Source organism: Haliotis rufescens, unplaced genomic scaffold (genome assembly GCF_023055435.1).
Source record: "Haliotis rufescens isolate VD_foot unplaced genomic scaffold, xgHalRufe1.0.p SCAF_10, whole genome shotgun sequence".
NCBI lineage: Eukaryota > Metazoa > Mollusca > Gastropoda > Lepetellida > Haliotidae > Haliotis > Haliotis rufescens.
Genome location: NW_025963780.1, coordinates 25,269,146 through 25,288,067, shown reverse-complemented (window position 1 = coordinate 25,288,067; position 18,922 = coordinate 25,269,146). Strand labels below are relative to the sequence as shown.

The following is an 18,922-nucleotide window of genomic DNA, read 5'->3' as shown; positions in this document are numbered from 1 at the left end:
TTGAATTACATAAATGTTTTGTCGCTTCATCCTCAATGGAGGAATTATTGATTTTAGGACAACAGGATCAATATAGATATGTGTAACGGTGTCTGACTTTAGACATTTACAAATTATCTCCGTTGAGATTGTCCCAGGGAATATAGGATATATTCCAAGCAGTGTATCAGAACGATGGAGTCTCTGCACAATGTCAGGGTTTGACGCTGTATAGTTTTGATTGGGTATCGTTGCTGCTGTGTATGTTTCGAGATATTTACATATAAAACCACCTATATCATGTCATGGTACTAGCAATGGAAATATGTATTAAACAAAAGTAGATTGGCAAGGTCTCACAACCAGAGTGAGTGAGTGAGTGAGTTGGGTATAACATCGGTTTTAACAGTATTACAGTTATATCACAGCGTGTCAGCTTAATGTGGGAGGAAAGCCCGAAGTGATGCAGGTCTTAGACATTTACCACTTCGGTGAAACCCACGAGCACGGGTATGGTGCTGACAAACCTAGAAACATAATCGGGGCGGACCGGGATTCGAACCCACAATCATAGGTTTCTGGCATGCCCAAGGGATGCAACTCTGCACAGCAAATCGCGGCACCTTAGACTACTGGGCCACCCGTGCCCCCTCTGGATACAGTGGGCATGAGAGCAGGAAGTGTTCCTCCCCCTCGGAATGGCAATCACAGTGTGGACAGAGCCTATTTTCCACTGGAGTGTTGGAATGCTGAAGAAGTCGTTTATCAGGATAGTAAACTTGGCTGTAATTGCTCAGATGTAAAACAAGTCGGATCTAAAAGTGATGTTTAGAAGGCTATTTTGGACTACCTGTGTGAAGGTTGTGTTGGCACAGTGTGTGAACACCTCAACTGCTGTTGTGCTTTGTGAGCTGTTTTCAATCTGAAACCATATTTTTGAAACAGTTAAGAATAACTTTATGAACGGAAATATTTTTTAATGAGGACTTACATCATTGGATGAGTCATTCATTAAACGGTTTTGTTTCATTGACCGAAAGGTTAATTAGTTTTAATTAGATGACCTTACAATGTAAATAAATTCCAAAGTGTAGATTTGAAATAGTTCATTCAAAGCTTTCTTTGATGTGAATTCGCTGTCTCTGAGCTCATCTTATTGGCCGTAATGTCTTTCAACACGTTTTGATGTCAGCTTTTTCACTAATGGACTCTACACCTGGGAATACAAAAAAATATTCCCGAACAGGAGATAACTGTTGCCACACGATCCTGGGTGATGATTGGCTGTGTGATGGAAGATGGCAGCAAGTCCCCTGACACTCACACAAACAACCTGTTTGACCAGTGCATGAATTCCTTAGAATGATGGCGGGAACTACATAGATAGATCATCAATCGTGTCAATAACAGTATGTTGATGACGGTCTGTTTATTCTTAGTATATTCTAAACAAAAGTCTGGTTTCAAGGATGAGTCTTCCAGAAACAAACTTGAAGGAGAAAGAATTCAATATTTTACTGTTTGAATGAAAATACTCATACGTGTAGTTTGAATATCTCTTTGTTTGTATTATGTCAGTTTTAGTCCAAGCATCTTTCTTGGCAAGTCAACCTCAATTCAACACTGACAGCTTTTAATTTTTATCCTCCATCATATTGACCAAGAAATCCTTATAACAAACTGAAAAGCGAGCAGGCAATTGAGAATGTCAACATGGGAGAACTGAAAGACACACTAGAATAAGGAATATCATAGACACATCTATTCGTTAAATTTTAGATTATTTTGGTTTGGGTTTTGTTATCATGTAATGGTAATCCGAATCAGCCATTTTGTGTTGTCTGCATTCCTGTGTGTGCCGTCTGCTCTCCCCATGTGCCGTCTGCTCTCCCCATGTGCCGTCTGCTTCTCTGACTGCTGTTCATGCAAGCAGACATGAAAGACCAGGTCGTCTGGATGACATGTTCACTTTCTCCCGGCTTTGATCTCCCTCAGTTCAGCTGCTCCTGGACCTACACACAAGTCGGACTGTTCGGTCATCTGGTTAAACATGTTTATGTTTAGTGCTTTGTCATTCACCTAATGATTGCTTGGTATGGTAGCTGGGGGGATGGGTTTGTGGTTTGAAATTTTATGGGGGTCATTTTTTAATACATGCAATTTATGCAGCATCTTTGTGCATTAATAATATGAAAATACCTAATTTTCTGTCAAATTATGTTTTCATTCAAAATATGGCACAAAATATTTTTTATTGCTTGTGCTTTGGAGTGAATTAGTGGATTAGTGCAAAAATATAAACTGTGTCAGTCATATCATGTTAGCTTTACCATGACATTTATATCATGACATTTATATCCTGGCAGTTATACCATAGCAGTTATACCATAGCAGGTGAAATAAGACAGACAAGAGGTAATTGAATTTTAACATGGCAAATTGTTGTTCTGAAGTGATTGAAAGGTCAAGGACACTTTTAGCAATGATTAAAACATATTGATTATCATTTTGACTCCCTTTCATGGAGTGTTTTTTTTTTTATTATTTCAGTGCGATAACTTCTCTTCACCAGGATCAAATTATTCTCATAATGTTGATGAAACCATGAACACGCCTGTAATGAAGTATACCCATAGTTGGCGTCTGCTTCAAACGTTTCATATAAATTGTATCAGGTTGGGTCTGTTGTCTGTCAAATCTACAACATTCAACAGCGTTCAAACTTTGGAGCATGTTTTCAGTTACAGAATCTCTACTTTTGTAAGGCAACAAAAGCAGTGGGTTTTCTGTTCATGATAACAAGATTAAGGTATCGGCAAGGATACACAAACTTCGTACCAGACCTTCTCTGTAGGTAACTGCTTCAGTGGCAGATGTGAGTATCGCCTGATCTTCCCCGGTCATCCTGGCAATAATCTGCCAGGTCTGGGAGCTGCCAGAGTGATGGTTTATGGGTTTTGCTACATCCCAGATAGCAGGATTAATTTATCCATGTCTGGTCCAGGGTTTATCAGATGTAGTTCATCTACACAAGTATTTCTTTCATATCCATCTGCTCTGACGGGACTTCTTCACAGAGCATTTTTTATGCCACCATAACTATCTGACTCCCACACTTGAACACAGACTTGTGTGTGATCATTGGGAGACCGGATCTGTCCAGGGTGGGAACTCTATACCAATGTATCCATGACAACAAAACTTTAAGATTAATTTACTATGATATTGCTTGAATACTGCTAATGGCATCATCAGTCTGCACTGACTCACTCACTCTGCATCTGTGATTGTGAATTGAGGAAAATCTCATGCGTCCAAAGAAACTGTAAACAGTTCTATTTATCGTATACGACGTAATATGCGCCCAGGGCACTCTCAAAATTAGAAATAGGGGGTTCTTATTAAAATATTATTTTGGTGAAAAAAAACAGTTGAAAGATATATTTCGTGGTTTATGCTGACAGCCTGAAATGTTTATGTACGGCAGATATATTTTGCAAGAATTTACTTGCCCATAATTAATGGTGCATATAACACACGAGTGTGTATTATATGCAAATGAATAAGTCTTGTTTACATTGATCAATCGGAAGGGGTGCTAATTTGGATTGTTCATGTGCGAATATATTAGAAAATATCTCCGTGTGCGCTTATTAGAGCGGGCCGCTTATTACGTCGAATACGGTATGTGTGTTTCTTGTGAAGTGTACTGTATACGTAACCTACCCAACAGTCATGTTTGATATCCATCCATTACTGTTAATGTACACAGATACCTTAAATAGTCCATTACAAGCCATTAAATGCTTCAACCCCGACAATTTTTTTAAAATGATGATATGGCACAATATGGTTGAAATATTGCCAATGTGACTTTAAATTTTAACTCACTCACTTTAAAAATGATGAAAATCAAATGTGTTCATTGTGACCTAACTTGACTTTGAGTCGATGTGAACATTTGTTCCTAGACGTGAGCAGTGTTACCATGGTTACAGCTACACTCTGCAATTACAGTAAATCATGGTTGTATCGAAACACCAAGCAACGAATGAAATTTGTTCGTTATATCCATAGGTCGATACTAACAAGGGGTGAGATGATAGTTGATAATTCAGAAAGAGTGTTCGTGATCAGGATGGGTGGTGTCGCAATTAGTTTTTCAAGAGTCGCAACCAAAGGCTGTGTGGTTTGTGTGAATATTGATGCACCACTGATTGTAATTGACACTAGTTGAGGTTCAATGATCTACAAGTCTACTGTTTTGAAACTGGGATAACTACATTTTCCTTGTTTGATTCACTGCTGATGGTAACTGACACCGAAAGGGATTGACCAGACCATTTCTCACATAAGAAAATACTGATTTTTCTATCTCTTTGGGGTGAAAAATCAGTTTGTTATAGGTATAAACTTCTAATCAGAATTCATTACTTGTGTGAATTTTATGTGATAAGATATAGTAGTGAGGGAGTATGGTTTTACACCGCTTTTAGCAATATTCCAGCAATATCATGGCGGCGTACACCAGAAATGGGCTTCACACATTGTACCCATATTGGGAATCGAACCTGGGTTTTCGGGGTGACGAGCGAATGCTTAAACCTCTAGGCTACCCGACCGCCCCAATAAGATATAGTAGGGCAGTGAGGACTTTTAAAAATAGTTTGTTATAACCATAAGTATCTTATATCTATGTCCGTTATAACCATTAGAAGGGTAAGGGAAAAGTCAGGAAAAATTTCCCTTTGTGAGGGAAAACTGGATTTTGTACATCATGTGTTTTTGTCTTTGTCAATGAGAAGTACCCAGTGTCTGCAGTGATCTTTACCAAACTCATGTTGCCATGGCTACCCTGATTAGTATGTTACATCTATGTTCATTATGATTATTTTCCCCCCGTATGGGGGGCACAGGTGGCCCAGTTGTCTAAGGCGCTGCGTCTCTCTGGCATGCCAGAAACCTATGATTGTGGGTTGGAATCCTGGTTCGTCCCGATTATGTTTCTAGGTTTGTCAGCACCATACCCGTGCTCGTGGGTTTCACCGAAGTGGTTAACGTCTCAGACCTGCATCATTTGGGGCTTTCCTCCCACATTAAGCTGACACGCTGCGATATAACTGGAATACTGTAAAAAGTGGCGTTAAACCCAACTCACTCACTCACTCACCCCCCTCCATGTGTACATCTACTGCTAGGAACAAGGAAGGTGCAGCAAGTAAGCTAATAATTTGTTGGCTCTCCTTCCCCAAGTTCCTGATCCATGGTCCAGCTCAAGAAAAAGCAGTTATCAAAGTGACACCCACAATCATCAGAGACTTCCTGACTTCCTGTTCGGGATCTGGCAGAGTGGTACATCAACTTGTGTTGACATCTCAGAACCTAGCGGAGTGGTTCAACACCTTTGTGTTGACATCTCAGAACCCAGCGGAGTGGTTCAACACTTTTGTGTGGCAATTCTGGCTGAATGAAGACATTACTTCTCAATGACCAATACTTTGTGTGACCAAAGCCAGATGAGACATTTGCTTGGGGTATTGTATCAGGTTTTGCAGGTATCCTATCCATCAGGTTGTGTCATGGTAATCTTGTAGGTAACATGGCGTATGTTCCCCTTGTTGGGACACATTTACAAAGGTACCATCGGCCTTCATCCTAGCTGTTCGATTCTTTTGATTGTTCCTTCTTTCCAGCTTGACTGCCGTAGCCTTTTGGATAGTTAGGATGGTAATATATTTATTTATACCACTTGAGTTTGTGAGATCCATTGTTTCAGTACTTATACCACTTGAGTTTGTGAGATCCATTGTTCTAGTATATTGTTATTCTTCATAACGACCCTGCACATGCAATGTGCCAAGGTGGGACGATTCGATTTAGACTCGAGGGTCACAGTTTTGGATTGTCATGTAAAGCATATTGCATTTGTAGTCCACATGTTATAAGTCGGTTGACACCCCCAACCCCCACCCCCTAGTGATATGGACATTGACACTCTCGGATGATGACTTGAGTGTTGGAAGTCCATATCATCATTGCTGAGGATGCTAACTTAAACAAAATCCAACAATTTCATTATGTTTGTGTTTATACCATGGTGCCACTCTCAATACACAGGGGCGGTCGGGTAGCCTAGTGGTTAAAGCGTTGGCTCGTCACGCCGAAGACCCGGGTTCGATTCCCGACATGGGTACAATGTGTGAAGCCCATTTCTGGTGTCCCCCGCCGTAATATTGCTGGAATATTGCTTAAAGCGGCGTAAAACCTCACTCACTCACTCACTCAGTACACAACTGATCTGAGAATTAACCACAATGCTGACAATGACTATCTTCTATCCACATGGACTAATTGTCAGGTAGGCTCTGTGTTCAGTGATGCATGATAGGAGTCAGAAAATCACACATGGTTGCCACATGTCAGCTGTAGGTCACATGTCTATGTCTCGCAGCTGTTCAGAGGCAGATGGCAAACATCTGGTCATGTGGTTAAGAACTCTCAAATCCATGTTGTAGAATTTGACCTGTTTGGTTTTTTGCTTTTTGCCAAAATTTGAAACACATTTTCCTAATGCTGTTTTCACCTTGAGTAAGATGATATGCTTTTTTTAATCAGCATGGCTGGGTTGCTATTATGAAATTGTTATCAACCCACCTGTCCCTTGGGTAGGTAAGAAAGGGAGATAACTTTGATAAAGATAATGGCAACCAGATTTCTTATTTTTTATATTATTTTTATCGTTGCAAATAGGCTTCCTGTTGGCCGACCTTGCCCTCAAACTATAATGCAATCACCGCAACCAGATTTCAAAATGTTGTAGTGATTGCAGTGTTTCAGTTTATAGGAGATTATTGTTCCATATTTAGAATGTAAAGGGAGATATGTCTACTCAAAATGTCACTGTCTTTTTTATATCCCTGAAAACCAGGCATTATAACGTTAAATATCCAGTCACTGCCAATCTCGTGCATTTAAACAGCACAGTTTGTCACATGTATTAATATTTGTACCATATGTGTTTCAACATGTTCAGTGAGTGACGGCGTGAGTTGGGTGGCAACTGTTAACAGTATTACAGTTATATTGCAGCATGTCAGCTTAAATGGGAGAGAAGCCCAAAGTGAAGCAGGTCTCAGACGTTTACCACTTCAGTGAAACCCACGAGCACGGGTATGGTGCTGACAAACCTAGAAACATAATCACGGTGAACCAGGAGTCGAACCCAAAATCATAGGTTTCTGGCATGCCCAAGGGGTGCAACTCTGCACAGCGAATCGCGGCGCCTTAGACGACTAGGCCATCCGTGCCCCCTCAACATGTTCAGAGTTACTACATTTAACAAGTTCAAGGTCATGGTCATTGTTAATAGTTTTTACCATCATTTTCATAGGTCGGATGCCTATATTTTGAGACATAATAAACCACCTGGTTATTGCAGTTTATCAACTCCCAATCTCATGTGATATCAAAGGTCAACTTTTGAAGTAACTCATTTTTGTAAAAGTTTTCAATTTTTCTTGAAATAAGGTTGGACAGTCATTTAGGAAGGATTGCCTATGAAATATGATGCAAGGACTTTGTGCTCACTCCCGGCTATGCGTGTTCTAATTACTGTAACATGCTCAAGTACAGGACTCGGGGCCCCCTTCAGGAAACTGATTCAGACGGCATTGAACTCTCAGTACAGCCAGTCGCAATATTGATCATGGAGCATGCATTGCCAGACATAAAGACATTCAGGCCGATTTATAGCCTCATTTTGACAGATTTCAAAACTGATCATCCATTCCTTCTGAACATAAGGCAACTGTTGTTGCTTCACGCCAACATGAGTAGAAGTGTGAGTGAGTGAGTGAGTGAGTTTTGATACCATAGTGTTATCAGTGAGTGAGTGAGTGAGTGAGTTTTGATACCATAGTGTTATCAGTGAGTGAGTCAGTGAGTCTTTATACCATATTGTTATTGGTGAATGAGTGAGTGCATGTTTGAAGCATAGTGGTGTTGGTGAGTGTGTGAGCTTTTCTGTCATGCTTTTATTGGTGTGTGGGCATTTGTATCAGACTGTTAAGAAGTTATATACCACAGTGTTTTCAGTGAGTGAGAATAGTTTTATACCACTGAAACCCCTTATTCGGGATGGTTGTGTTCCCCTAATATAACTGTCCAGAATAAGTGAGTGAGTGAGTTAATATTTAAAGTCACATCGGCATTATTTCAGCCATATCGTGACTTGAGCAAGTTATGTATTTATATAATATATTAAGACCTGTCGTCGAAGGAGAGTACAACAACTAGCAATATATCACAGATTATAATTGTAAAACTAGTTTTAGAACAATAAATAATCAGATTATAACAGGGATCATGAGTAGAGAGTATGTACTTCATATCTCAGCACACCCGTAAAGATTCCAGAGTAGGTCTTCAGCAACCATGCTTGCCGTAAAAGGCGACTGTGCATATCGTATGAGGCTACTAACGGGATCGGGTGGTCAGGCTCGCTGACGCATTGATGCATGTCATTGTATCCCAATTGCGTAGATCGATGCTCATGATGTCAATCACTGGATTGTAGAGTATGCTGAAAGTACTAAGAGACCCGTGAAGATCCGGGGTAGAATAGGTCTTCAGCAACCCATGCTTGCCATGTAAACCCATGTAAAAAGCGTCTCTGCATGTCGTAAGAGACGGCTAAAGGGATCGGGTGGTCAGGCTTGCTGACTTGGTTGATGCATGTCATGGATCCCAATTGCGTGGATTGATGCTCATGATGTCAATGCCTGGATTGTTTGGTCCAGACTTGATTATTTACAGACCGCAGTCATACACCTGGAATATTGCTGAGTGCAGCGTTAAACACCAAAAAAGCAAAACTATGATTATGAGTCTGTTTTGAAGTATGAGACTTACGATCATCTTTGCTCTATTATTTCTTTATGGAACTGAGGGAGAACAGAGGCACATTCGAACTCTTGCCCAGTGTGACACCACATACGTTTTGACACTTGTGTTTCGGGTGTATGTACGCCTTCATGTTTCCACCATCTGCCCATCTACCATCGGACGAGTGGGTTCTTTTGAGTGCACAGGGTGTATGTACTGTACACTAGGGGTAGTGACAACACTGTAAAGACCTGTAAACATTGTAGGTCCCAAGGCTGAATAACAACCCGATCACTAGTGGGATTCGATCTCAGCACCTGGCACTTGCTAGACTGGCACTTTTGACCGCTTGCCCACTCCGCCCCAGGTACACGTGATATGGCTGTAGACTGTTGCATGTTGTCACACTTTATGCTGCACACGTTTGGTGGTGCTTCATCAAAGTTATACACGGATACGCGGTAATACGATAATGAAACAGGAAGAGAGACTTGTGAGAGGACAATGACATAAATATGAGGAAATTACAAGTGTTGTCAGAATAATTACCATATCATCATTACTTGTCTAAGTTTAAGTATGGGGAGGGGGCATGGGTTGTCTAAGGCACCACAATTTGCTGTGCAGAGTTGCATACCTTAGATGTGCCAGTATCCTGTCATTGTTGGTTGGAAACCTGGGTCGCACTGAATTTGTTTCTTGCCAGCACACTATACATGCTTTGGGGTTTTACCAAAGAGGTAAACGTCTAAGACCTGAATCACTTCGGTCTTTCCTCCCACATCAAGCTGACACACCATGATATAACTGAAATATTCCCACATCAAGCTGACACACCATGATATAACTGAAATACTCCCACATCAAGCTCACAGGTTTTGATTTAACAGAAATATTGTTTAAAGTGATACTCACTCACAGATATATATTCTTTTGAAGTCAAAATTGCTTTTGATGGAAAAAACCATTTAGGATCCAAAATGGTTTTAGTCCTTTATTGGAATTAGTTATCAAGATATGACAAAGTTACACAAACCGTTTAAAATTCTATCACTGCCACATTTAATTTTTTATTTGGAACACAGGCAGAAACACCCCTCTTTTCTCAGTGGACTGATCCACAAATGAAGTGCACCTCCTTCAAGGTTCTCTCTGTACTTCCGGGGCAGTTGTGAATGGCAGGTCTGAGGGTTGCCGATGGTGGTTGAAAGGAATGTGTGGTTATGAGATATATACCATGTTTGTGTGATTTATTACATGCCCTTTACTGTGCTTTGATATCACCCCCAAATTCCTACACCTGTGCTTCATGATGGAAACATGGAGCTTTTTTGTCGCTTTTCCTTTGGTGCGGTCTGACAACCTAAAAGCATTTTCATTTATTTTGAAGGCATCTTCATTAGCACTATTTATGATCGTAAGACACATTTCAAAGACTTTGAAAGACCACTTTACTAGGCTGTTGTCCAATTTAGAAGCTTTTTACCTTCACATTTCAAAGAACTATTTTTGAATGTTTCATTAACTGGGAATGAAATATGATGGTGTCTGCAAAAGGTATTTAATGTTCTCAGATCTCTGTGTTTGATCACGGCAGGGGCCTTCGACTTGTTAGGAATACACTTATTGGTTAATCTATATCATCAACACCATCAGACTATAGCTATCCGTGGGGAGGGGGAAATAGGGCCGATGTAATGAACTTTTATTATAAGATTCTTGTACATCGTCACTGATAGTTATTACCCATTTACTGTTACAGTGTTCCCTCGCTATTGCGCTCTTCAATATAGTGCTAACTCGGTTATAGCACGTGGTAAAGCATGGCTCCCAAAATTTACTAACATGAACTCAAGTTTTCCAATGACACAATGTTTTCCCCCATCTCAGAAAACATTATCAGTTGTCCACCGCGATCACGTAACACTGGAAATACCAGTCAACAAATCCGAACTGAAGTACACAATTTATCCTATTATTATAATATCTGGTTATAAACACATTGTTCATTGTTTATCTGGACTAATGTTTGCAATATATTTCATTAGTTATGTTCAAAATTTCATTCAATAATTATAATGATGTTTACAATAATTTCAGCGAAATCGTATGCAAAGTGTTCAGTAGATCGCGCAACTCACATTTACAGCAACCACAGTCAGTTTACCGCTAATGACGCCTTGAAAGAACTTTAGTTGCAAGAGAATGGATACACATATCATAAATGCAGTACCATGACTTGCTAAAAGTCATATTTGAGGCAGTTTGACTATTAAATGTCAACATTACGTTTTCACATTCGAAATACATGTAGCGCGGGAAGTCCATTCGGTGACTGGTCAAATTGTTCCATACAAAAAAAAATTCACACTCTGCCAACACGTAAGTTTGAAGACAAGTCTTTCTCTAAATTTCTAGGACAGACACTCTGGGTAGTCTCACAGTCCCCGAATCATATTATTTCCCCTTCCGCCCAGAGATTACTGTAATGCCATAGCTCAAAATGAAGCAAGTCTAGATATTCCTCAGGTTCATGGACCACCTCCATGTCCAGTGGTAGAGCATCCACAGTGAGTGCGGAAGGTCAGGGTTTCGATCCCCGACCGAGTCAGACAAAAAAACAGTAAGAGATGTTACTTGTTGTTACATTGTCTGGCACTCGGCATAAAGGGGATAAAATAAGAACTGGTCGGCTCGGAGTCAGTATACTGTTTTTGAGTGGGGTATTCATGTTAAATTGTGGCATGGTATCTTGGCATCAGGCCCGACTAGTAAAAGCAGACACACACACACACACACACACACACACACACACACACACACACACACACACACACACACACACACACACACACACACACACACACACACACACACACATGCATGAACATCGTGCAATAATCTTGGATGCAATGTTAAACGATTCACCTCAGGTTCAGGAATCTCCCGTCTCATTGGGGTTTCTGTTCAATTTTTACTAAAGTTTTTGTTTCTATCAAAATCATATATTTTCATAGACTAAGTGTTTGTCTAGGCTAAGGGCTGAAGTCTCTCTCTTGTGTTGAAAGATGAATCTTTGCCTGGGACAGACTCTCTGTAAGGCTAAGAGAATCTATCAAGGATCAAAGATTGAGTCTATCTCAAACCTTCCAGGTCTGACACTCTGTGAGGCTAAAGGTTGGAGAATCTCCTCAGGATTAAACACAGAGTCTTTCTCTAAAGTTCCATGACGGAGATTCTGTAAGGCTAAAGGCTGAAGTTTCAACAGATTTAGTCCCGAGTCGTTCTCTTCCAGGAAAGGCTTGAGGTCATTCTGATTGTAGCTCCTTCCAACAAGAATTCAAATAAATAAATACAGCCCTGGTTATGAATAATAAACCCCTTTCATGTCTGCAGACCTCACAATCTAGTGTTGGCCCGGGGTTAGAACGGGCTTCGACTGGAGTCCGATGTTGGGAGGCCGGGGCAGGGAAGAGCTTCAGATATGGGGGACTTTCTCAAAAGTATTGGAGTGACTTTTTTTCCGTGGGTCATTTCAAGATGAAAAAGTCCAGACAACTGTATCATCATGACCAGGTGATTCAGATCTGGTCATCTTGGAAACTGATAAACTTCTGTAGCCATATTTGAAGAAGAAAATGAGAGCAATGTTTTCACAAGCCCTGCAGGAATCTGGGACGGAGAGTGATCGTAGCGCTAATAAGAGTCAATGTTGAAATATCGTCGGTCAGTTACGATAGTTGTGGCACTACAACTAATGCAAGTCTATTTTGGGGAGTTACAATAGTATTGGTGCTACGACTAATGTAAGTCTATTTCGAAGTATAGGAGTAACGATGGTCATAGCGCTCCGACTAAAGTAAGTCTATTTGAAGTATAGGAGTTCCGATGGCTATGATCGCTTTGAGAAATGGGACCCTGCCCCCATACTTGTCATGAAAGTGGATTTAAGTATGGTGGCCACATTGTGTAACATGGCTGTCTTCATTCCCCGACAGCATGTCTCTTTGCTCATGCTGTCAACCTTCTCTTTGCTCATGCTGTCAACCTTCGACCAGACAGGCAGCCGTGATATAACTGGGATCTTGGAACCTGTTGCATAATCAACACTCACTCACTCTCTGGACTCTTTAGATATTGAAACACTTACCAATATAACACCTGCAGCAATGTTATAAGGAGTGTGTATAGTAATGTTTTGAGGAGTAATTTGTTTTCTCATTAAAAAGTCCTCAGGTCTTTTATTCAATTATTTGCTCATTAAGAATACCACATCCGTTATGCTTTACTGTAGGCCAGTGTCAAAAGAAATAATGTTCATGTTTGTGTTGGAGATTTTCAAATGAATCCCACAAGTTTATTCAGCATCCTCTCAGCCAAGTTACAGATGCATCAACTTGGGTTACAGCCCAACTAAACACTTCTGCCATCATGGCAGGTGCTTGGGCCATGCTCATTCCCACACAGGGGTGCAGGGTGGCTCACTGCATCTTAGTACGTTGTCGATAACCAAATTCCAGGTCAAATATGTTATGGGGTAGTTCAGTACGGACTTAAAAACCTTTCATGTACGTAACAATAATTGATACCATCATTTGGCAAGTTATAACCAGATCTATTTGTGTTTGAGAAAGTAGACACCTCCAAATATAGGTATGTAGGTTTGCCCTTGATGTAGGTCATGGAGACCGACTGAGTATTTGTTGGTGTAATCCCGTACCAGTAGAGATACACAATATCCAGGGAGTGTTGGACTGTTGAATTACCCATTAAAGTTATATAAATCTACTTACTAGCTACATCAATGTTATGCTGTGGAAACAATGGTATATTACTATGAATGTGATTGCGATATTATTTTGCACTGTGAATTTTTTATGCCTGACAGAAATCATTTCTTCTCATGTCTGATTGATAAACTTGATGTTGGTGTATATGTGAAAATAGATATGCTTGACGACGATGATATGTTTTCATACTTTCTCGGTGCAGATGTTCATGATTGAACTGACGAAACTGATTATGATACTTGGCAAAGCATCATACTGTCTTTCTGCCAGTTTATATGGAATTTGAAGAAATACCTTATGTATATCTACTGGACACGTATATCTTACTGCTCACAAAATGTACATTGTTAATTGTTTATTCATAGCACTGTATTACATGATTTCATTGTATATAGTCACATAATCTAATTGATGTATTGTAAATAATGTATTTGCCCATGTAAAATCTTCGGATTCAACTCTGGAGGAAATAAAGAAATTCATTCTTTCATATTGCAACCAACAATGGAGGATTGCATCTGCGAATTAGAAGTACCGTATTCGATATAATAAGCGTCCAGGGCGTTCTCAAAATTAGTAATAGGGGGCTCTTATTAGAATATAATTTTGGTGAAAGAGTTGAAAGATTTCGTGGTTTATGCTGACAGCCTGAAATGATACAAAAGAAAAGTTTGTGCATATTATACACGACAGATATATTTTCCAGAATATAATTGCCCGTAAATTAAGGGTGCATATAACAAATGAGTACGTATTATACACAAATAAATAATGTGTACATTGATGAATTGGAATTTGTGCTAATGGGGATTGTTCACTAGCCAATATATTAGCAAATATCGCCGCGGGCGCTTATTAGAGCGGGGCGCTTATTACATCGAATACGGTAAATATGTTTCCAAACTGAGTGAGTGATGAAGGATTTATGGTATTGTTCCATTAATAGCAGGATGGAGAAAACCAAGACTAGAACCATCATGTTTAGCAAAACAACCAGTGAGCTACCCCACCATCCTTAAGACTGGATACATGGCTACTTTAATAAATATCTGTAATGTCTAAAATCTGTATAAGAGAAGATATGTATCACTTCTGGTGATTATGTATGCCATATTTTCACAGACTGTTTTCCTATGTTTCAGGCCTGTGCTCCTAGATATGTGTATCTTTCCAAAGATTATAACAAAAGAGAGCCGGTCGGAACATGTTACATTTCAAAATCATCTACAACACAAGCTCAGGAGTTTTCACCATGCAGAAGAGGTAATATGCATAGTTATAACGAATATGTGCATTATGACTAGTTATAAACTACATGTGTGTTATGAGTATTTATAACTTACATGTGTGTTATAACAGGGGTGGTCTCAAAAGTTAAACATATGTATATATTTTTGTAAACAAATCATCCATTTTGAAAACAAAATGAATTGATTGTCTTCTATTATACACCCTAGAATGTCATGCTGAATTGGTTAAATTTAAAAAAACTGTTTTGATTTTAATTAGAATAAAGGTTTTGAGACAATCCCTGAACATATATGGTTGCGTTATCAAAGAAGTGATGACAGAGTTAAGAAATTTCAGATTTTTATGTTTTATGGTGTTTTTTCAAATTTAATATGATTACTTATTAAAATCCATGGAAGGTGAGTGGGCTTTCAGTTCTATGGTTATCATCCCATGTGTTCATTCATGACTGTGTAACCTCAAAGTCATCACTTGCTTGTTACAGCATACCATTATTAATTATCAAATATGCATATTTTATTGATAATGTGTCCTTTAATAAATAATGTGTCATTATGTTTAGTTCTGTTACAACAGAAGCATCACATCTATCTGTAATTGTTCATAATCTAATTGTTAAATTGGAAGACTTTTGAAACGTAAAGCAATATCAGTTACATTAATTCATATTTCAGTATTTTCCAAACAGTAGTAATTAACAATTAGATTATGACAGTATGAGGACGTCATTATAATATCACATGGTTTCAATGGTTTATTTGTTTTGACACTTTGACCACTTTATAACTGTTTCCAATTATTTCTGGACATCATATATATATATATTTTCAAATATATCTGTAAAACATGAACAATGTGATATTGTAGTTGATCTTTAATCCTTGTAAGACAAGGACTATTGTTTTATATAAGAATCATAGTTTCATAGTTCTGCATCTTTTCATAGCATTTCATAATAAAGGATGTCTATTTTAAGAAATCCTTTGTCCATATTATCATGATTCTTGCTTTTTGTATACTGGCAGTAGGTCATGTGACCCTACATGTGACTGTATGTTATAAGGAGGCTTTCCTGGGAACTGGGAAGGGGGTTGACTTGAATTAGAAAAAAAAGCCATAACAATAAACAAATTTGCAGCAGGAACGATTCAAGTGCAAGTGTTCTGTTCTGTTTTGGTGAGACCTAAAATTTAGGAGTAAGTGTTGGATGAAATGTTTTAGTTTTGACAAAAGTAATGGAGAAATTGATATAAAAATTATCATTACTTTTATGTAAAATATTATTTGTTTTGCTGATTAGTGCCAATTCAAAAAGAAGATTGGTGGTAAAGTCTTTTTTGAAATAATAAGACTAGATAGGTATTCCTCATATAGAATACATATATTCATAAGTACATATTCAAGTATTATTATTCCAAGTCTTTTCCTTGTGGAATTTCTGGAGCAGAAGAACTGTAAGGATTGGCCAAAATGGGGTCACAGAGGGTTGCTGCTAATGACAACAGGGGAGACAACTCTCAGCTGTTGTCTGCCAGGTTTTGTTATGGTATCCAGCCCCATCCGAAGTTGGGTTGATGGTGTGAAATGTTGCTCATGATATCAATCACTGGATTGTGTGGGCCAGGATTGATTTCTTACAGCCCACTATCATATACATGTATAGGAATAGTGCTGCTTGTGACACTACAACAAATTAAGTTCATATCCGAATGAATTCTTGTTCACAGAGTCACCATTTTAGAATATCCAATGAATAGAACACTTGCACTTCAATCATAGCGAGGAGTAATTAGATAATAAACATGGCGGCCCCCCTGCCTGGTGCCTTCAATGTGTCATGGTGATCGGCCATTACGCATCTTCTGCAATCTGCAGCATATGCTGGCTGTGCACGCATCCTAAGCTAGCAGGGTTTTCCTGTATATAGGAGGGCTGGGTACTTATCGTAGATATTTCATTCACTACTGTAGTCCCCTTTCAGTTTTTCGATTCCCCCTTATGGTTTGTAGAAAGTGTCTGAAATTCCTTTTTTTGGTTTCTATGGTTACATATATATATATATGGAAATTTTGATTCTGACATTTTTGGAAGTCTGAATTTTTTTGTCACTTTGATTGACTTGTAAATCATGGGAAATATTAATTGAAATTGATGGACTGGAATTGAGTTGTAACAAGGGTTATCTTTCCTTGGCTTAACAGGAAGTACAGATATTCAATGTGCATTCTGGTTGGGATTTCAGACACACTCTTTAAAATACCACTTGATAATTTTTCATCATTTAGTTGGCTTATTTTCCCTTACTTTTAACTACTCACCAAAATTTGGCCACGCGTGTATTTGGCATGGTTGAAGTAATATTAAGTTTTTACTAGAATTTTAGATCTTCCCTCAATGTAGAGTAGTAATTGCTTTTTAAAACTGTTAATATAACAATAAAAATATTTTTTTGGTGAATTAGTGCTGTGGCACAAAACAAGAATTTCTGAGTGATCAAAAAAACTTTTATCAAAATTACATTTTAACAATGTTTTCCTCGTCTCAAAGGAAAGAACATGTTGCTTGTCACAAAGGGCAACTAAGATGGGGATCGGGTGACAACAATGGCAGCTTCAAATGGTTTGAACAATTTGCAATGACCTGGCTGATTCTGTGTGTCACCATACCCCATCAATGTGGGTGGTCATGCTATCAACCACTTGTTCAGATCCAAACCTGCTGAACTGCCATTTGGTTGTAATATTGCTGACAAGGGCAGTACCCGCTCCACCACTTCTTCTCTACATGTACTCGCATCTGTTGGGATCTCTGGCTATAATGGATGCCCCCGTTCAATGCAATCTTCTCCATTTATGAGCACAATTTTGCTTAATTGGTTACATAATCTGTGTTACATTTGTGGAAGGTGGTTGCCTCTATTTTAGTACAAATGCTAAAAATTTAAAACGAATTATTCTTTTCCTATTTGATACCAGTATTCATTTAAAAAAAAAAAAAAGAGGATTTTTTATTGTTTCCAGAATCGTTAAGTGATACATTATTCAGTCAAGACAATATTTAGGGTTGCAATAGAATGAAACATTACGCTCATTAAGATTTAAAGGTTACTAAAACAAACAGTGTCATATTCCATTGTTATAAGGTTGCAACACACAATCAGAATCAACATGACAAAATTTCCAGTGTCCCCAACCGTGATATTGCTGGAATACTGCTAAAAGCGTTGTAAAAACATACTCACTCACTTACTCTTAAAGATAAGTATATAACAAGAGTATAACTAGCTCAGTTGACGAAATTTGTTGTGAAACAAAGTTATTTTATTTCTAACAAGAGAATCTCCCCCATGTGACTTTCAATATCAAATATATCAACACAAACTGATAACAGTTTAAAATTCCAACTTGCCAAGTGTTTTTTAACTTTATGTTGAGAATTGATATATTTGATATCAAAAGACATGAGAGTGAGATTTTTGTTATCATCCAGTCGTTTTTCCTACTTTCTCAGTTTGTACGTTATCAAAATGATGTGATAAAGTCGAAATATAAAAACATTTTATTAACTTAATACTTTGATCAAGTAAGTATATTTGATATTCTTTGATCTATTTGATCTTTGATATATTTGATCTTTTCCACTAGCCTGTCACGACAATCTGTTAAGGTTCATAACCCCAAATTCAGATTTCCTCCCTTGTAAGCACAGGAAATTGATGCCATTATTAGAACTGAAAATATCTGGTACTTTTTACATGTCTTTCTGAAATTTGTCAATATTTAGCCTCGTTCTGTTTAAAGTTCAAATGTTACAACTAAACCAACAAGAACATCAAGACTTGAACATGGACAGAGATGTTATTTCCTGAAAGTGAGAAGAAAATTAATACCAGCTCATTATTGGCCGAATATTTGCTTTCATTCGTCACGTTGTTGGTGGTTGTGATTCATTGATCTGACCACTGCACGGAGGAGGATGTCGGCAGCTCCGCTCAAACACCCAGGGGCTGACTTTTTGCT

The 18,922-nt window shown here is 38.6% G+C and overlaps 1 protein-coding gene across 3 annotated transcripts in view; it reads left to right on the top strand.

Annotated features, from left to right (window-relative positions):
• LOC124117120 (integrin alpha pat-2-like) overlaps nt 1–18,922 on the top strand; it is a 118,987-nt gene that overhangs the window by 32,437 nt on the left and 67,628 nt on the right. For all 3 annotated transcript variants that reach the window (XM_046478852.2, XM_048388791.1, XM_048388787.1), the window contains exon 4: nt 14,795–14,915. In XM_046478852.2, coding sequence (XP_046334808.2) covers nt 14,795–14,915 — 121 coding nt within the window. The remainder of the gene's footprint in view (nt 1–14,794; nt 14,916–18,922) is intronic.